The following is a 19,925-nucleotide window of genomic DNA, read 5'->3' on the forward strand; positions in this document are numbered from 1 at the left end:
AGTATATCTGTAATAACTTACATAGTTTATTCTGTATACCTGTAAGACTTTTTAAAAACGGCTTTATTGAGATACTGTTAATATACTCTCCAATTTACCCATCTAAACTGTACAAGTCAACATATTTCTGGTGTATTTGTAGGGCTGTGCAATCATTACAGTCTAATTTAGAAAATGTTGCTCCCCCAAGAGTCCTCCCCCATTAGCAGTTGCTCCCCACTTTTCCCACGTTCAGCCCTAGGCAACCTACTTTTTGTCTTTGTAGATTTGCCTATTCTAGACACTTCATATGAATGGAATTATATATGTCATCTTTTGTGACTTTTTTCACTTACAACGTTTTCAAGGTCATCCATGTTGTAGCACGTATCAGCCCTTCATTCCTTTGTATTGTTGTGTCATGTTCCATCATGTGGCTGGATCACATTTTTGTAATCCATCAGTTGATGGACACCCCCCCCCCCCATTTTAGTTACTATGAATAACCAAACTAGGGTTACTGTGAGCCTTTGTATATAGGTTTTTATATGGATGGGTATTTCCATTTCTCTTGGGTATGTATACCTAAGAATGGGGTTGCTGGGTCAGATGGTATTTCTGTATTTAACACTTTGAGGAACAGGCAAACTTCACAGTGGCCCTAGTTTGCACCCTACTGACAACAGATGATTTTTAACTTTTCCACATCCTTGTCAACACTTGTTATCTTTTTTATTATTATTATTATAGCCATCCTAGTAGATGTGACATGATATCTAATTATGGTATCTATATGACTTTTGAATTAAAAAAATATAAAATATTTTTAGAGACCTAATGAAATGAATGAAGGGAAAGGAAATTGGTGAGTGAACTTAGATTTGTGCAGTTGAAAGCGTATGTTATGATTAAACTGAGAAAGCAAGTTTGGAGTCCATCTAACCTGTTGGCAATTTCATTTCAGGTGGCCTCCATGCAGTTTATTAATATTGTAGTCCATTCAGTAGAAGATATGAATTTCAGAGTTCACCTCCAGTATGAATTTACCAAGTTAGGCCTGGATGAATACTTGGATGTAAGTATATGGTTGAAAGCTTTGGCTCATTGCCTACCCTCGAAGATACACTTCCCTAGTGACAAAAACACACTCGACGCTCTGTGCCAACCACTTACTGTACTGCTGGTTAAAAGGAGCCAACCCGAGTGATGCCGTCTGCCAGACAAACGGGGTTCTTGCAGACCTCCTGGGACCTCAGACGGTCTCCTGCCAGCAGTCTCTGAGTGCCAGAGTCAGACACGCTGTCAGCCCGCTGCCGCTTTCCTCCGCTTTTGAGCCCTGTCTGGGCCGAGTCTCGCTGCACCCTTCGTTCAGGCTGTGGGGCGCTTTACGTTCTCGGTTACTCTGGGGAACCTGATGGGCAGGGAAAGCCAAACCGAGACTGCTGGAGAGTGATGAATAATTGCTTAGAGCACAAAACTATAATGAGGAAATCAACACCAGAGACTTCCTTGTGTAGTTGTTCAATTCTGCTTAAAGTGTTTGTGGCCTGAGAAGTTCTACTTTTCGTTCTTGGGACAAGGGAGTCCAAAGTTTCTGTTTCTCCGGCTCCCGTGCAGAAGTGCTCAGCTCAGCTTAGAAACAGAAAGTGGATGTGAAAATTGTCAGTGGACTTGAGTAGCTCTGTGTGCACAGGATGTGTGTACCCGTTTCCTTGACCCTTTGGCAGTTCATTTGAACTTGGAAGATCACTAGTGATAGGGCAGGAATTGTCGACCTCAAGTTCAAGGCTGTTTCAACTTATGAAGAAGGTAGAAGTCCTTCTCTTGGACATCTCAAGTTCGGCAGCCCGCCATCCTTGGGGTGAAGCCAGGGACTTGCACTTCTGTACCCTCCGTTTATTGCAAGGTGGCATCCCAGAATTGGGACTCACAGCCTGGCTCAGCAGACCAGCGGGGCTGCTCTCGCATGGACTGGCCTAATGTTGTCTAAAGACGACTCGGGGGGAGGCATGATCGCTTTCCATCGAAGAGCTGATGGACTTGTTTCCCCATTAAAAAACCCACTTATATCGTTAACGGGATATTGTAGTGAAAGGTACTTTTCTGCTTTGAGATGGAGGTTTGTCTGTCCTCCTCCCCACGTGCTCTGAGGATAGCAGCATCTGCACAGGATGTGCGGCCGTGGTGCTCGGGTCAGCCTGGTGATGGCCGGCAGGGCCCGCCTCAGGCCCCAGGTCACAAGGGCAGGTCGTGACCTGTTAGCACTGGCAGTCATGGTGAGTCCTGTGAAAAATCCGCCCAACTTCTCCATTTTCTTTTTGTTTTACATTTACCTTCAGATAGAGCAGGAGGGAGAGAGGGAGGAAGAGCGAAAGAGAGAGGGAGAAACATTGACGTGAGAGAGACACATGGAGTGGTTGCCACCCACACGCAGGGGACAAACTGCAACGGAGGTACGTGCCCTTAGCAGAAGCCGAACCCGGGACTCTCCGGCCCACGGGTGACACTCTAACTGCTGAGCCAAACCGGCCAGGGCTCCATTTTCTTTTTCTAGACGACAGCCTTATTCAGAAACCTTGTTCGATTCTGCCTCCCAAACTAAAATGGATTGTACTGTCTTCAGAACCAGCTTGGGTAAGGTGGCAGATCTGAGCGGGACAGAGTTCGTTTTCCTGAGGACTTAGGTAGAGCAGGGTTCCTCTGAAAAATTGAACACTTGTTCAGAATGCTCTTTTTCTTCAACTTCCAGGTCTGTTGGTTCTGTACCCTGCTAAACAGAAGTGATTAGACGACTAATATTTTAGGCCTATAATATATAAATGCTTCATTCACAAAACCCAGCCTTATTAAGAAAGCATTGATTTGTTCCATGAATGTTTATGGGCATCATCCAGGTGCCAGGTGCTATTGTAGCTCCTCATCTGCTCCCCAGAGAAAGCCATGACTGACATTACTTCGAAGGAAGGTTTGCTTGACCTCTGATTTCACCTAAGAGTTAGTCGACTTCCTTTGGGATGCTGGCCCTGGAATGCAGAGAAAGGGGGAGAGCTTCCTTTGGGGAACCCTGAGCTCCTCGTGTTGGGGCAGAGTCTTGGGGAAGTAATCATGGAAGGTGGGTTCTAACAATAAGCCCCAAGACTAATTTATTCTATCAGTGCCTCCCCCACCATTAGGACCACCATCACCACCCAGGCAAGTGACCACCCACTCCAGTCTCTTCTCCCACACAGATACCCCTCAGGTTTTCTGTTACCCGTGACTATTGTTCCCTTTCAAAGGTGCTTTTAGTTTTTCTGTTTTCCCGATTTCACCTGTATCAGGTTTAGGGAGGAAATGTGTGTATATTTGGGAGAGGGTATTCACCAGAAAGTAATCTCACAGTACTTTCTTTTTATCCTCACCAGAGGACATTTTCCATTTTTTGTTCAGGTAGAGTGGGAGGGAGAGAGAGGAACAGAGAGAGAGAGAGAAACATCGATGTGAAAGGGACACATCGAGTGGCTGCCACCCGCACAACTGACCAGGGCCGGGGACAAACTGCAACCGAGGTCCGCGCCCTTAGCGGGAACCGAACCCGGGTCTCTCAGGACCGCAGGCCGATGCTCTAACCACTGAACCAAACCGGCCAGGGCTCACAGTACTTTCTTAGATGGTTACTCCATAATTCTCTTAAGGAGGATGATATATCAGACTCTCTCTTGGAACAGGCTAGGTTGGTTGCAGCAAACAAAAATAGGTAGGCTGTTAGGGACGTATGTTCTGTTTTCACAGACACGCTCACGCCGCCTCCTCTCGCGTTTTGCTCTTTAGAAACTGAAACACACCGAGAGCGACAAGCTGCAGGTGCAGATCCAGGCGTACCTGGACAACGTGTTTGACGTGGGAGCGCTGCTGGAAGATGCTGAGACCAAGAATGCCGCCTTGGAGAGGGTGGAAGAGCTGGAAGAAAACCTCTCTCATGTAAGTACTTCTCAGAAAAGGAAACCATGTCCGAGGGTCCGCGGGTGCAGAGCAGAGGCTCCGCTCTGGGGGCAGCAGATGGCGGGCTGGGGAGCGTCGGGATAAGCTCAGCTTGAGATGGGGAGCTGCCAGGCCGCTCGGGGTTCTTTTCATTTTTTGTTCTTTATTGATTTTAGAGAGAGAGGAAGTGAGAGAGAGAGAGAGACAGAAACATCGATGAGAGAGAACATTGATTGGCCACCTCCTGCTGCCCCCTACTGGGGATCAGGCCCACAACTTGGGCATGTGCCCTGACTGGGAATTGAACCTGTGACCTCTTGGTGCGTGGATCTATGCTCAACCACTGAGCCACACTGGTGGGCACTCGGGGTTCTTTGAAAGAAGGCAGGTGTGTTACTTCAAACTAAGTGGAATCCGTTGCCTTGTCTTCGTGCATCTTCTCAGTTTCTGCCGAGTCCAGATTCCCTGGCCATCTTTGTTCCCTGCACAGGAAAGTTAGATGGTTGGCATTACCTGGCGGGAAGTGCAGCCCAAATATGTGAATGTGGCCCAATAGGAATACGTGTTTTCTGCTAAATATGAGTCATCTTCTGTGGAATGTGCCACACAAGCCAGGGGCCCGGGGTCTCGTGGCTTCCTGATGCGTGTCTTCGCATCCCTGCCTTATGGCTACTCGGGTTCTACATAGATTCATTTCAACGGGTTCTAGAGCATTTTCTAGGAAGTCAGTGAGCTTTCCCACAGTTCCTCCTCCTCCAAGCAGAATGTCCTCTCAGTATAATGTTAGCTCTGTATCCGGGTGGGAATTTGTTTTCCTTTGAGGGGTTCTTCTTACCACAGACCCAGTTGGATGGGAACCCAAAGGTCTTTAGAGGTTATTCATTTGTTCATCCATTCAGCTGATATTGTAATATTGCAAGAAGGAACAGGAAACGGGGCTGCTTAAAAACCCAAGCATCGTGAGGACCAGAATCTTCTCATGGATCCTGACTGACGATATCCTTGATTGCAAAACAAATCGACTTTTTGGAGGGATATCCTTCCCCCCTTTGAACACTCATTTTCCTCCACATTTCCATAGTTACTAGTATTACACGTGTTTAATGTCCTTTACCTTTTCCCATCACTGCACATGGGCATCTTCATGGCTGTGGTTAAGCCAAGTTGCCAGAACTCCGCCCTTCGACGTGCTCCAGCGAGGGCCACACGTGGCTGACACCTGCTTAGGAAGGGCACTTACAGGCTGAGTGTTTCTTCCCTTAAGAGGATTTGTGTCATAGTCTGAATCTGATATACATCTCTGCTCTGCCACGCACCCTGCCTCCCTGATTTCCTTGCCAGTTCTAGGAGCTGCTCTGCTCCGCAGCTGTACGCGGGCAGTAACCATGTGGCACAGGGCTCAGCCTGTCCAACTCTTGAAACCGCAGCCAGCGTGGCGTGACCGAACTTCGGTACCCCACTTTTAGAGCAGGCCACCTGTTTGAGCTGCCCCTCCAAAATAACTTTTATTATTTGGGTAGTTTGGGTCAAAATAAGCAATACTATTTTTTTCAGCTGGCTCCCTAGAATAACAGATCCAAGTTTTCTGAATCCAGAGTGTTCCAAAACTTTTGCCTAATGGCCCTTCTTAGGGAAGAAGGTGGACTTCCCTCCTCCCTCACCTGTTGTTCTCCGGTCCCTGCAGACACAGACAGACACTGTATTTGTGGGAACACTAAGGAACTGACATGGGTTTTATTAAGGGCGACATGTAAATTAATTCCTTTGAAAAACAACTGTTTTCAGAGCCATATCATAAATACTAACATTTCCAGAAAACAGCTGGTGGGACACACACGGACTCTGACAGGCCCCTTCTGGTCATTGAGCTACACTTGCCGAGAACCGAGGAGCTGAGCGCAGTGGTCCTGTGTTGTGACACAGCTTCCCTTTGAAACCTTTACAGTTGTCTGAAAAACTGCAAGACACGGAGAATGAAGCCATGTCCAAGATCGTGGAGCTGGAGAAGCAGCTCATGCAGAGGAACAAGGAGCTGGACGTGGTTCGAGTGAGTGTGACGAGGGCAGTGGCCCGGATGGGCAGCGCGGGGAGCTCACCCCGCTGTGGCCTAGCCGAGCTTGCCCGTCAGAGGGATGCCTTGATGCGGCGTCTTTATTGGAACTTTTCAGAGTGATATTCCAGAGCAAAGTGCACAGTATGGCCTCTGTGCACATGTGTGTGCAATCAGATGCTCGAGGTTCAGTACGTTCTTATCACAGGCTTTGGGAGCAGCAATGTTTTCCCATCTGGACAAGTCGGAGATGATTATGTGGATCACTCATTTGGTTGGAAATAAAAACACAGCATGGATTTAATTCATGCCACTTATTTATTTTTAACAGGACTTGGATTTCTTTGTTACTTTGCTTTGCTTCTACTTGAAACCAGATTTGGTGGTTGCCATGGGAATGGTGAAATCACAACCCAGGCGAGACCCAATGGCATTCACCAAAAAAGAAAACAGGCGAAGCAAAACCAATCCATTTTGATGATCAGATAATCGCAGCTATTTATTTGGCGTTCGCATTGTTTCACCTTGTGTCAGGTATTCATGGAGCCCCATCCGTGGGTCTAGAATTGTCGAGAACATAAAACCACTAAAGGGCCTGGAGGGCTTGCGGGCAAATGGCTTTGCCTTCACACCCCGGTAATGAAAGGGCACATTTTATGCAACGGTTATCATGTCTGTGTGTGTTGCTTGATATTCTGACGCGTCCTACAGTTAACTCTAGGAAATTTATTCTCTGGCACGCCATCGAGACAGAGTTGTAGCATATGGACTCAATTCAAGTTCAGACGCTCAGATTATTAATAATAGACAGGGTGTGAAGAATGTTTCCCTGCCTGCTGGAGGTTTGTGGTGAGAGGTCCCGTGTACAAGGCCCAGCAAGTAAGCTCCATAAAACCCTCTCACTGGGTCCTCTGTGGGCCCCTTATAAAAGGAACTGGGACAGCCTTTGCATTGAAATTGTAACTTCTTTGTTTTCTGCTAAAAACCTAGACGAAATAAGTAATTAGTGGAGAGAAGCATTGACCTGTTCTGTTGACTGCATTACCGAAGGGAGAATGTTGCAGCGGTTGCTGTCCTGAGCTTGGTCAAGGGGGCATTGTGAAGGCCAGACAGAGCCGGTCAGGAACAGTCCGCCCCGGTTACTCATCGGGAGATTATGCCATGCTTTGCAGATTTTTAATCCTACTCTGACTTCTCTCCAAGTCTGATGTGGGGCCCCTTTGTCTACTGTTAGCGGATACGTCTCCAGGAGTTAAAATGAATTTGAAAATAAGTGAAAGGAAAACACACCGCGTGGTCAAAACACCTTTAGGCCATCCCAGAGTCAGGCTGTAAAATTATTTCTGGGTCCTCTCTGCTCTGTTTCTCTCCACCTGCAGGGCAAATTGAGTTAGCTGCCTTTATTAATGGAAAGAACCACATTAACAATAAGAATTGCAAACATATATTGTATGCATTACCAGTGAGCAGATGAGAATGAGTGGGGCTTTATAGGCTAAGTCTGAGTTCCATAGAATTCCTCTATATGAGTATCCTTTTTCTATTTTCTCTTTTGGTTATTTTCTTTGTCCTCAGTTTGTGAATCTGATGGTGATCGAGGCAAGCATGTCCCACAAAGACAAATTCTTGACCATGGACTCTTTTGCAGGAAATCTACAAAGATGCAAATACCCAGGTTCACACGTTAAGGAAAATGGTCAAAGAAAAAGAAGAAGCCATTCAAAGACAGTCTACCCTGGAAAAAAAGATTCATGAACTGGAGAAACAAGGGACCATTAAAATTCAGAAGAAAGGGGACGGGGACATCGCCATTCTGCCTGTTGTGGCATCTGGCTCATTGTCTGGGGGCTCCGAGGTGGCAGCGGGAAGCTTTGTGGCACCAGGAACGGGGGCCGCCTCCTCAGGACCCCTGCCCCCTCCTCCCCCACCACTACCTCCCTTGTCCGATGCACTTGAAGCAGGTGAGAAGCCTTGGCTAGAGAATGAGGGGGCGTTGGGATATTTGTATTTCTTTTTTTTTTTTTTAACCCACTGCTCATTTATGTCCTTGGTTTGCTTTTGTGGGCATGTTCTTTTACTTATTGATTTTAGAAACTTTTTACATTTTGAGATTGAGGCTATAAATCTTCGCTTTATGTATGTTACAGGATAGCCCCTACCAGTCAATGAGGACATTTTATAGTCTGAAAAAATCCTTTGTCCTCTTCAGTGTTTGTTTTCTGATACTTTGTGTGCACGTGACCTATTGCAGGAAAAACCATTCTTTCATTTTAAAGTCAATTTGTTTCTTTTCTTTTGTTAGTGCAAAATGGTCCAGTAACACCACCTATGCCGCCCCCTCCTCCACCCCCTCCCCCTCCTCCCCCTCCCCCACCTCTACCTGGTCCTGCAGCGGAGACTGTGCCAGCTCCTCCTTTACCGCCACCCCTTCCTCCTTCCGCACCCCCACTGCCTGGGACGTCTTCACCCACAGTGGTTTTCAACTCAGGATTAGCAGGTAAGAGCATAGGATCAAGACCGGGCACTTGTGTAAGAAATACTCATTTGTTTTTCCTCCGGAGGGTTAAAACCATTCTTTCAAAGTCCGAGTCTCTTGACATCACATGTACCTCCTCTTGATATAAGAACATCCCTGCTATGGTGCAGGGGAAATTGTCATGCACAGGGGGCGTTTTTCTGTGAGTACATGTGTCACTCTCCCCCTAGCAGGAGGTTCTGACCCCACACCGTCTTAGCACCTTCCGGACAAGGGAGCGAGACAAGTCACCTTCCCGGGGCTCAGTGCGTTTTCACAGGTTCAGCAGACTGGTCCGGGCACCTGTCGTAGTCGAAGCTCTACACAGCGTGCGCTGGTGCTCGTGGCTCTTTTTATCTCGAAGGTCTTTGCAATGTCACCTGAAAAAGGAGGGGACAGTGCCTTTTTATGTAATTGCCAGACGTAGGCTTCCAGGCACTTCTTCTGAGCATCAGAGGGCGTCCGCATGCAGTGTACTGCAATTAGGCTTCAAGACGAAATGTTGCCAACAGCAGCATCTGCATGCCTCAAAAGGCTTCCAAGGGTGTTGTCTTCCTGCTCACCAGGACACAGTGCAGCGCCCGTGCCCGCCAGGAGTAACGGGGGGGGGGGGGGGGAGGAACCCAATTGCTCTAATGCCTTGAAATATAAGTTCTTATTTTTGACTCACGGGAATGAAATGTTTACACTTCTCTGAAACACTACAAGCCACAAGCCATTTTCCCAGCCATGGCGTGCTTTCCTGGCATTGGGAATAACTCAGCTTTGCCATGCCACCCGGTGACATCGGGTGATTCTCTTTCCTTACTCACTTCAGTCCCTCGGCGAGGTCTCTGTTTCTGCCGAAGAGCCACCAACCTAATATTCTCCGTTTCCAAGTCTGCAGTAGTTCTCGGAGCCTTTTGCCCAAAGTCTTGGCTGTGAGAGATTCCCAGTCTCCATCCCTCAGCGTGCCCCGTCACAGCTCTGCCAGCCGGTCTGTCGGGACAGAGAGCCACCCCAGCAGACCTGTGGTGCGCACGTCCACCTTCTACAAAACTGTGCAGGTGCCAAGCACGGAGCCTGTTCAAAGCAATGTTCACAGTGGACCGGAGACTGACTTTAACCCTTCAAGGTCTTCCCCATCTACCGCTTTCTTCTAGAACTTTGATTGCTTCCGAAAGACCAACATTGAAAGCGTGTCACCGTGGAACTGTTGGCTTTTGGAATGTAAACAAACAAAAAACCTCTTAACCAGCCCCAGGAATCTGTCCCATCAACAGGCTGTTTTCAGTGGGAAAACCTGTGGTTGTCATGTGCACCTGCACACAGATTCGGGCTGCCCCTGAGCGCCTGCAGCAGGAGGTGTCTGAGATGGCGTCTGTCCTTCCTCCCCGCTTCCTTGCTCTCTGGCCGAGCCGGACGCGTGCGCCACCTCCACTTGCCCTCACCTGAGCTCTGACCGGGGCTCAGCACCAGCGAAAGCCACCCGCTGAGATGTGTGGGGCCAGGTCCCTTCTGGATGGGTCTCGTCCTCTCTGGTTAACTTTCTTGCCTACTTAATTTAAAACATGTGTTGGCCCAGTTGCCCCCTGTTTTATGGTGTGGACCTGGTCAGCTGCCCCCCGCTGCCCCTTTTGCGAGCTGGTACCGTTGGGAGTTGTCCCTTTGTGTCCTTATGCAAGTTAGAGACTCTGTGTGGGACTGAAAAAGCTCCTCTGTGGTGCTGTCAGCGTCCTTTAAAATCATCACAGGGTGTTCTGTTTTACTAGATGTAAGGATTAGAGGAACTTTACTAGTATTTGGTAGCTTGAGACCAGGCAGTTTCTGAAAGGCCTTTAATCTCTTTTCTTTACTGCTCCTTCATTTGGCCATTAACACTCAGTGGTTCAGCCCTGTTTGAGATGTTTTGCCAGGGTGTTCAGTAGTTCTCTCTCTCGAACCAAGATGCCAGACAGAATCGGGATGTCCCAGCAGAGCCAGAGACAGAGCTGAGATGATACGCCAAGGGCTCCTGGGAAGCCAGGAGCCTGTGACATCGCGAGGTCCCTGGATCTGCAGAGGGTTGTCTGACCCTTCAACAGGCAATGAACAAGTGTGTTCTTGGTGGCCGAGACAGGGACCAGGAGGAGGTCCCCTAAGTCTATTTAGTCAAGTTTTCTTTGCATTTCACAGAGGAAATATTAGTGGTGTGAAATGTGCATTTGAAGCGTAAGGCTTACTTCCTCCAATCTGTGCTTGAGTGACCTGGCTCGGTTTCCCAGTGAGGTCGTCTGCGGCGGCCCCGGGCAGGCTGCCCCCGTTGCTGTCTCCGCCGCACAGTGTGCTTTGGGTCCACTGCACAGTGTGCTTTGGGCCTTCACAATGAGAATGTGGACTCGAGCTGATACTTTTTCATTTAAAAACTGGCCATTTCTTCAGGAACACAGTACAGCTGAACATGGCTGTTTGCACCACTGTGATGAAAGCACGTTTTCCCTTTTCTAAAAAGGATGATTTATTTATTTGTGAATCCTCACCCGAGGATATTTTTCCACTGATTTTTCGATAGAGTGGAAGGGAGGGAGGGGAAACATCAATGTGAGAGAGACATATTGGTTGGTTGTCTCCTGCACAACCCCTACCCTGCCGGGGTTGGAACCTGCATCCCAGGTATGTGTCCTTGACCGGGAATCGAACCCATGACCCTTTGGTCCATGGGTCAGTGTTCTAACCACTGAGCCAAACCGGCCAGGGTGAAAAGGATTATTTTTTTTTTAAACAAAACAAATGAGTCTTCAAGGCCCGAAGGGAAATGGGATTTTGGCTGTGCTGCCTCGTGGAATGTGTCCTAGAAGCAGGAGGTTCCGTGCGAAGTGTCCCCTCGGAGCTGCTCGACTAACCAACTCTAATGTGCTTTGTGTTTTCTTTGTTCTTCCTGCTTCCTCCGAAGATGGGCCCATCAAGCTGTTCTGTAGGTTGCTCCTCCCTGGTGTGCTGAGTGTTTGCCATGTGCTCGGTGGTCACTCTGTGCCCTGACATCTCCACCCCCTCACGCCGACCTTCGCATTCGACTGTGTCTGCGGGCGTGTCCGTGTTGGCGCACTGTCGTCCCAGCTTTGCCCACACTTTTCCACTGAGCCCGTGGAAGTGCCGATGGCCCTTGGAGCAGACACCCTGGGTCACACGCCACGTTCCTTTCTCCCTGAGGAAAGGAGTGCTTTCCCTGTAGTTCACTTTGCACAGTGGGGTCTAAGGCTCAGCTCCAGAAGGATCTGGGAGGTGTTCTGAGGGGGAAGGCAAGCTCCACAGAGGAGGGAGAGCTGCTGGGTGCTGCCGGCCACTGCACCTCCCTCCCCGGTCCGGCTGTCTCCGTGGAACACCCACGCCCACGCAGAGCCTCTTCCCCAGCCTGACGCCGTGTGTCATGGTCACCGACACGCTCCTCCTCTGACCCCTGCCCCCGCAGTCAGGACAGCCTGCCCACAGAGCACTCGTTGCCAGTGTTCTGATCTCAGGCCCCTTCCTAACTGCTGGAGAGTTAAAAAGTATCACGGCTGCAGATGGGCTGGCCTGGAGCGAGTGTCCGTGCGCTGGCCTCTCACCCAAGACCGGACGAGATCCCTGCACAGCCCCTTCCCTGCCCCCGTCCTTCCCCCTCAACATCCCTGAAGCCCCAGCCCAGAGGACGGTCTGTTCCTGGGTCCCTCGGAGGACATGGGTTTCCCTGGGCAGCGTAGGCAAAAATGAAGTGTGGGGAGGGATCCGACACCGCAGGGAGGTAGGGACCGAGGTGTCGCATTGCGAGTGGAAAGGCCTGGTTGGCAAAGCTGTGTTTCCGTGTTCCTTGCATGCCTTTGTGTCCATCTGTCAGGTGACATTCCCGCTGCTTACTGTGTGACATCTGTAACTCTGGAGGAATGAGGGGCGCTGCCTGCCTCCCCTTTGCAGTGGCCTCCCACTGAGGCAGGCGGCCAGGGACCAGCCCCGGTGTGTGTTGCACCCCCCCACCCCCCAATGCCCAGCACTGAAGTTCTTCTCCTTCCCTTGCTAACAATGACAAATAGCAGAGCTCCCAGATAGCATGGTGGGTGTCCCAGGACACTGAAGAAGGTGACTATTATTATAACTTTAAATGGTTTGGGAAGACTTCTTTATGATGTGTAATTAACGGAATTTTTACTGGATTGCCCTTTTTAGTTCATTTCCCCAAAGTAAGAGGATTTGGCACTGCTCCCTTGACCCCTCAAAGATAGAGCCCCCTCACCCCCAGTAAGAGATTTTCAGTATTTTCAGGGAATTCATCTATGCCTTCAGGTCATGCCTAGCTGACCCCTGGGGAGACCTTGTTCCTCAAGAGTTGGAAGGGACTGTGGTCATTCTCAAAAATTCTGATTTTCTTAAACATTTTCTATTTTGGGCCATTCATGGCCCTTAGTCTGTTTGAACTAACTCAGCAGCCAATGTAACCCCATTTTCGAAATCATCCACAGGCATGTATTGCTCTGGCTGAAAGTCAGCATTCTTGATGTTTCTCCGAGGGGCTGAGAGCCACCACCTGCAGTCTCTGACCATCTTTTAAGATTCATTTGGAGATGTTTATGTTCTAGAACCAAGAATTTAGGATGTCAAAATTAGGGCCGTGCCCACCAGTATCACACTGAGTCACACAGAGGATTTGCCCTCTCTGCTGTCTAATAACATTAAGAATAATTTTTGCTCCCCAACACTTTATTTGTCCTAACCATTGTCTTCAAACGTTGAGACTGTAATGCAGCAAACCAGTTGCCCACATTAAATAAATAATTGGCCCCGGGCTCTGAGATCACCTGGACACAACGCTTTGTCAGTCAACCAAGTGATGACCTCAGATTGCTCTGGCCAGAGCCCTGTGTGATGTTTTAAAACACGTGGACGCCTCTCACCAGCCTTCCTCCAGTGTTAACGGGCTATTTGCAAGGACTGCTGTCTGATTATTCTTGAGGGTCATGGGGTCTTGGTGGAATCTTAATTTCATTCTCTCTAACCTCTGTAGCTGTGAAAATAAAGAAGCCAATCAAGACGAAATTCAGAATGCCAGTGTTTAACTGGGTTGCCCTGAAGCCAAATCAGATCAATGGCACAGTCTTCAATGAGATTGATGACGAGCGAATTCTGGAGGTATCTTTCTTACTGGTTAGACACCTGGGGCCCCCTGCGCAGCAAAGCCACACGGGTGTGCTGGTGACCTGGGCGTTTCAGGGATCAAAGTGCTGGTGTCTTAAGTGCTTTTCTGGAAAGAAAAAAAAGATAATAACCTTAGAGTAAAACTGGAAACTATTTTGTAAGGTGCTTCTAAAACTCTGTTTAAAAAGTTATGTTACAATGGAATTGTTTTGAGCATCTTTAGTGTACGCCAAATATACACACACACACATATATATACATATATATACACACACATATATATGTACACACACACACACACACACACACATAGTTACACATATTTGACACAATGTCTGCCCTTAACTTATAAAGGGCATAAAGCTTTATTAAATTACAAAGGAACGAGGACTTCATTCATAATCACACTCACCAGCTGGGTTGATGGCTAGTGTTCGTCTGTGGTTGCCACCCCTGCAGCTAGTCACTGCGAGGCGTTCGCATTGGCTGGAAAGTGGGGCAGGCCGCGACCAAAGCAGGTACTGAGTAGACAATGGCAGATCTTTGACACTGAAGAAACTGTGTAAGTGGTGGCTTCCTAACTTAATTTTTAAGTATAATCCATTTGTCCTCTCTACCCCAGGATTTAAATGTGGATGAATTTGAGGAAATATTTAAGACGAAAGCCCAAGGTCCTGCCATCGATCTTTCTTCAAGCAAACAGAAGATAACCCAGAAGGGATCCAACAAAGTGACGTTATTAGAAGCAAACAGGGCCAAAAACCTTGCCATAACTTTAAGGAAAGCTGGGAAGACCGCCGATGAGATCTGTAAAGCTATCCATGTGTAAGTTCAGGGCATTCTGGAAAACTAGATTTCCGTAAATGGAGGATGAAAACAAGGAAGTTATGAATTGGTAGATGATAGACATATTTCAAGAGTGAGGCAAGATCTAAGATAAAAGATGGAGCAATTCTTGCTATCCACACACCAGAGAGTCCCGTTGTTACATACATGCAACTGTAGCGTTTAATAAAATGTTAACTCGAAAGAGGTGGACCAGAAATGACCCTCAGGAGTGCTTTACTACAATGAGTAATTGTAATCGTTTTGGAAGAATAGCAATGGGATCGTGACATTTGTTATCTTGGTCTGCTCTCTCATGTGGGTCTACTGCAAAGTTTACATAAAAGGAAGGTGGGTTGGAGTATTGCAGATGCTAAGAAAGGGAGAAAATGGCAGTTTTCTCTGGAGTATCTGCATTTTATTCAGATTTGTCGAATACAAATTGGGTAGCATCTGTGGAATGATACAATTCAGCACCAGATGCTTATTTTAATTTATAACAATAGGAAAGTGATTGCTGTTGCTTTTAGAGCTTTCAGGACATTTTAAACAAAGTTCTGTTTTTTGTTCTGTTTTTTAATCCTTGAACAGCAGAGAAGGCCTTGGTTGTATTTATTTCTGTACTAGAAGAATCTTTCTACTTTTTTTATGGTCACGATGACTTTCAAATATGATAAGGTTGTTTATTAGATGTTTTAGAAACTAAGTCATTGTAAATTGGCATTTCGTACATTTTGATCTGGGATTCCTACAGCTGCAAATGGCCCTGAGAAATCATTTGTTCCAATTTTATGTCCTCAGCCAGGATCATAATCTAATAGTCCAGTGTATCCTACAGTCTGTTCTGATTTCTGAAGCCTGATAGGCACTTTGGATTTTAATTTTTATATGCCTTGTCATAATGATTAAATATATTTTGCTGAAAAAGGATTGTCCAGAGAATAAAATAGAAGTTGTAGCAGATACTTTGTTCAGACAGAGCATACATCCACAAAGACCTGGTGTTCCTTCCAGGAATGTGTACATTTAAGCCAAAATATCCATATGGTACGGGCATTTGGGTGCATTTGTTTTCTGAAGAAGAAAATACATACCGGACTGTTGGTGTCATTGAAATATTTTACGGAGTTCACCAGATATTCTGTAGTCGTGTGTATAATGTTAATCTCCTAATTAGCAGTACTTAACATGCCTAAAATCCGTGACGTCCATCGATGCTTCTGCCTTCCTCTGCCTCTTCCTGCTGTCATTGTCGATTTCTAGAGGCTAGAGCTATGCTAATAGCTTATACGCCGAGTATGGTGATTGTGATAAAGTCCAGGTTTGCAGGAAGGACCAGGGAAGGTGCTTGGGGCGCCGTCAGGAGCCAGCACCGAGGGGCGTCTCCACCATCCAGCTGTGAAGCACGGACTTGGTGGCCCGTGAGCTGCACCAGGTGGAGGTGTGCTCGAAAGGGTAGGTGTCTCTCTAACACGGACATGTCCGCTTCTGCCTGCAGATTTGACTTGAAGACACTGCCTGTGGACTTTGTGGAGTGTTTGATGAGGTTCTTGCCAACGGAGAACGAAGTGAAAGTGCTTCGGCTCTATGAGCGGGAGCGGAAGCCGCTGGAGCACCTGTCGGATGAGGACCGGTTCATGATGCAGTTCAGTAAGATCGAGAGGCTGGTGCAGAAGATGACCATCATGGCCTTCATCGGGAACTTCGCCGAAAGCATTCAGATGCTTACCCCTGTGAGTGGACACGCCCTGGCAGGGGAGGGGGTCCAAAGAGATGCAGAATCTTTTGTGTTTGTTTAAGTCTCTCACAGAATTGTCCTCAGTGTCCTGGGCTCTCAAGACTCCTTCCCGGAACTTTCTAGATTCCATTTTTCACATGGTGTATGTCAAGTAACTTCAGAAATGGCGACTTTCCATTTCCCATATTGCTGTTCTCCCTCGGGAATGCCCTCTTCTGTGTCTACACGTGTCCTCTGGTCTGGATTCTGAAGTCCACGCCAATCCGAGGACAAGGACAAATCATTTTCCCAATCTTAGTCCCCTCCTGAAGATACCCGTTCTGCGGCTGGGTAGGCAGCTGGAAATGGGACTGATTTCGAGGAACAGTCCCGGATCTCTGTGAACAGGTGGACTGGCTTTCATTGGAAGCACTTAATTTATCACAGGCGTCTTCTTCCTGGGAAGTTTGGTACAGTGCACTGTGGTGCTGTAGAAAGAACAGCCAGCCTCTTGTTGGTTAGTGTTAATCTGCTAGAGATTTATGAATCTCATAAACATAAATATCATGAGAAGTTCTTTCCCAGTTCTAGTTCTAAATAAACTTCTGTTAATAACTTGTTAGAGCAGCACGTCTGTTCAGAACACGTCCTGCGAGCTTCTGGAGGGTGATTCTGTTCCTGGGCTGTTTCGTTTTTATTCTTGGGCAGCCCCATTGATTTAAAAGTATAAACTGTGTTACACGCCTGGCGGTGGAGGGCAGGGAGCCGGGTTTCACTAGAAGACTGAGTCTCGTGGTTATAGGTTTTGTGATAAGCAAACTCAGACATTACCTCTCATTTCAAATACTCCGAGGAAAGAGCTCGCGTGTAGTGACGTGGATTCTATGACCTAGCAGGCCACTTGGATTTTTGTTCAGGAACAACGAATCTAGCACCGAGGCGTGAAGGTCTAAATGCAGGCCTGTTTTCTCCTGTTAATTTTTAGTTTCCAATGAGAGTTTTTCATGTTTAACATCTTCCCCCCTCCTTTTTCTTCCTTTGCCTGGAATCTAGCAACTGCACTCCATTATAGCAGCGTCTGTCTCTATAAAGTCGTCTCAAAAACTCAAGAAAATTCTGGAGGCAAGTGACGTTTCCTTGTGTGCGCGGGTGGGAGGGCGGGACACATCCTCCACCTGGAAGCTGTGCTGATGGGCTTCTCTCTCTTTTTTTCTCTTTTTCTTTTTGCAGATCATCTTGGCCCTTGGGAACTATATGAATAGCAGTAAACGAGGAGCAGTTTATGGATTTAAACTTCAGAGCTTAGACCTGGTGAGTGGACGAAAAGAAATGCTGGTGCTCTGTGAGGCCAGCAGCCGGCAGAGAGTAGGTCCCGGGGCGGGGGCGTCTGCTCTTGGGAGGGGGCTGGGGTTTTCGGTGCGGATTCTCTGCCAGTGTGAGGGCCAGTCGGTACACATGTTCTGGAACACCATCTGGCAGCAAGCACTTAGATCCTGAAAAATACTCATATCCTTTGCCCTCGTATTTCCATTTCTAGGAATCTGTCCTCAGGAGTCTGAATGCTGGATACTGTATTTATCATTGTAAATAATTAGCAACAATGTCAAGAGCCAAGATTTGGGGACGTGATAAAATATGCTGTAACAGTAGTTAATACAGCGAACTAGTCTTCCACTGTTAAGAGTTTGAAGAATTTTCAAAAAGAAATGGATAATTTTGTGTTGAGAAAAGAAAGGGTATAAATGGAATGCACGGGTACATTTCAGCCAAGTGAAGTAGGTAGGAAAAAACTGAATAGACGTATGTTGAGATATTTACAGAGGATGGATACAATTAGGGAATAGTTTTTAAACTCCCTCTTTATGCTTTTCTAAAAGCTTTTGTTGTTTTCCTGGATGCAAAGGGTGCTCTGGTTTTCAGAGGCACCTGACTTAATAAATAGGAATAGAGAACTGTGCAGGGCATCCTCCCCCCAGGCTGTGCAGGCTCATGTGACGTCCCTGTGAGAACGTGGGCAGTAGGTGGAGTCCCCAGCCTGGGAGGGAGCGTCCATTTAGTCACGGTTCTGCCCGCCAGAAGGTCATTGTCTGTTAGGCCTGATTTGGGTCATGAGAGGCCAGGGACGAAGAGAAGGGCTGAGCTAAGTGTGCAGAGAGCGGTGTAGGGGCCCCGCCGTGTAGGGAGTGTCTGTGCACACCTGCCAGCCCCGCACACACGCCGACCCTGGGCCTGCCTTGGCGAGCACTAGGATTGGAGCAGGAGAGGGGGTGTAGCAGAGGTGGGGTTCCTATGAGTGCAGGTGTGGGAACAGTTCTAGGTGTCAGAGTCGTCCTTAACATTGAGCACATCCCCTGGACAGGAAATCCTCTAGTCATTTGAGAATCGATGGACTGGTTCATCAAGGAACAAATTCAGTCTTGAATCTCCCAGGGGAATGTTTTTGTCCATTTGGGGCACCTGTACTCTGTCATTGACTCTGGGAGCACTTGATCTCATCGGTCACTCTCCCGCCACCTTTTGCTCTAACCCTTATTCCCTTTTGTTTTCAGCTTTTAGATACAAAGTCAACAGACCGAAAGCAAACACTGTTGCACTATATATCGAATGTTGTAAAAGAAAAATATCACCAAGTGTCCCTATTTTACAATGAGCTGCATTATGTGGAGAAAGCCGCTGCAGGTACTTGGCTTCAGCCGTTAATGTTCCTCGTGGGTGCTGACCACCTCGCCGTGGGGGAACCATTCCCTGCTTACGCAGACACTCCTCAGGGCCTCTTTCAAGAGGCCTGGCGAAGACATCCAGCTCCGAGCTGGACCACATGGGCTGTGTGTGGCCCATTCCCTGGAGCAGTAATGAACTTGGGCATGAAGGTGACCTCTCAGTGTCCTCTCTGTGAGAGATGGAGGTCTCTGGGCCTTGTGCACCTTCTCTCTTCCATTCCCCCCCTTTATTCTACTACTGTCATTTGAAATAGAGTGAAAATCTGCGAATCACCCCCCAGCACACACTTTGCTTTTGCGACGGTTCACGCACTCAGGTGTGGCTATTCTAAACATTTCGCCTTTAGCCTGAAAACAGTTAAATAATCAGGACTTCTTAGCTCTTGCTTTGCTATGACGGTTGTGCATTTTCTCATTTAAACCGTCAGTGATTCTGAGATAGGTGGCTGTACCCGCCCCTTGTTGCAGATGAGAGACCTGACTTTTTTAGGGGTTAAAGGTCTTACTCAACATCACATAGGTCACAAGCCATAGAAACAGGACTAGAACCTTGGTTGTCTTCTCGGACAGCGTATCGTCCAAGGTACCATGTCCTCGAAAAAGAATTTTATGTTAGAAATTGACCTCAGAGTTAGGTACAAGTTGTGATTCCCAAATTATCATCTTGGAACAAGGTTTTTATTACAAATTCATATTCCTAAGGCCGACCCCTGGCCTGCAAATCGAAGCTTTGAGGTTATCATAGCAGTTGCATATTCATTGCAACCTGTGTGCTTACAGCATTATCAAGTTTCATTTATTTTTAAAGTCTATTTTTCAATTATAGTTGACAGATAATATTATAATAGTTTCAGGTGTACAACAGAGTGATTAGACCTTTATGTTTCTTAGAAAGATCACCCTGATATGTCTAGTACCCATCTCATGCCTTACACAGTTACCACAGTATTATTGACTATATTCCCCATGCTCTACTTTGCACCCTCATGACTATTTTTATAACTGCTAGTTTGTACTTTTTATTTCTTTTTTTTT

At 47.3% G+C, this 19,925-nt stretch overlaps 1 protein-coding gene across 4 annotated transcripts in view; it reads left to right on the forward strand.

The window, feature by feature from the left end:
• The window catches only part of FMNL2 (formin like 2), a 315,926-nt gene that overhangs the window by 282,685 nt on the left and 13,316 nt on the right, over positions 1-19,925 (forward strand). For all 4 annotated transcript variants that reach the window (XM_036254610.1, XM_036254613.1, XM_036254611.1 and 1 more), the window contains exons 11-21: positions 944-1,054; positions 3,790-3,939; positions 5,885-5,986; positions 7,638-7,950; positions 8,292-8,486; positions 13,498-13,622; positions 14,251-14,453; positions 15,952-16,186; positions 17,224-17,292; positions 17,401-17,481; positions 18,720-18,849. In XM_036254610.1, the coding sequence (XP_036110503.1) occupies positions 944-1,054; positions 3,790-3,939; positions 5,885-5,986; positions 7,638-7,950; positions 8,292-8,486; positions 13,498-13,622; positions 14,251-14,453; positions 15,952-16,186; positions 17,224-17,292; positions 17,401-17,481; positions 18,720-18,849 (1,714 nt within the window). The remainder of the gene's footprint in view (positions 1-943; positions 1,055-3,789; positions 3,940-5,884; positions 5,987-7,637; positions 7,951-8,291; positions 8,487-13,497; positions 13,623-14,250; positions 14,454-15,951; positions 16,187-17,223; positions 17,293-17,400; positions 17,482-18,719; positions 18,850-19,925) is intronic.

Source organism: Molossus molossus, unplaced genomic scaffold, assembly GCF_014108415.1.
Source record: "Molossus molossus isolate mMolMol1 unplaced genomic scaffold, mMolMol1.p scaffold_m16_p_11, whole genome shotgun sequence".
NCBI classification, from domain to species: Eukaryota; Metazoa; Chordata; class Mammalia; order Chiroptera; family Molossidae; genus Molossus; species Molossus molossus.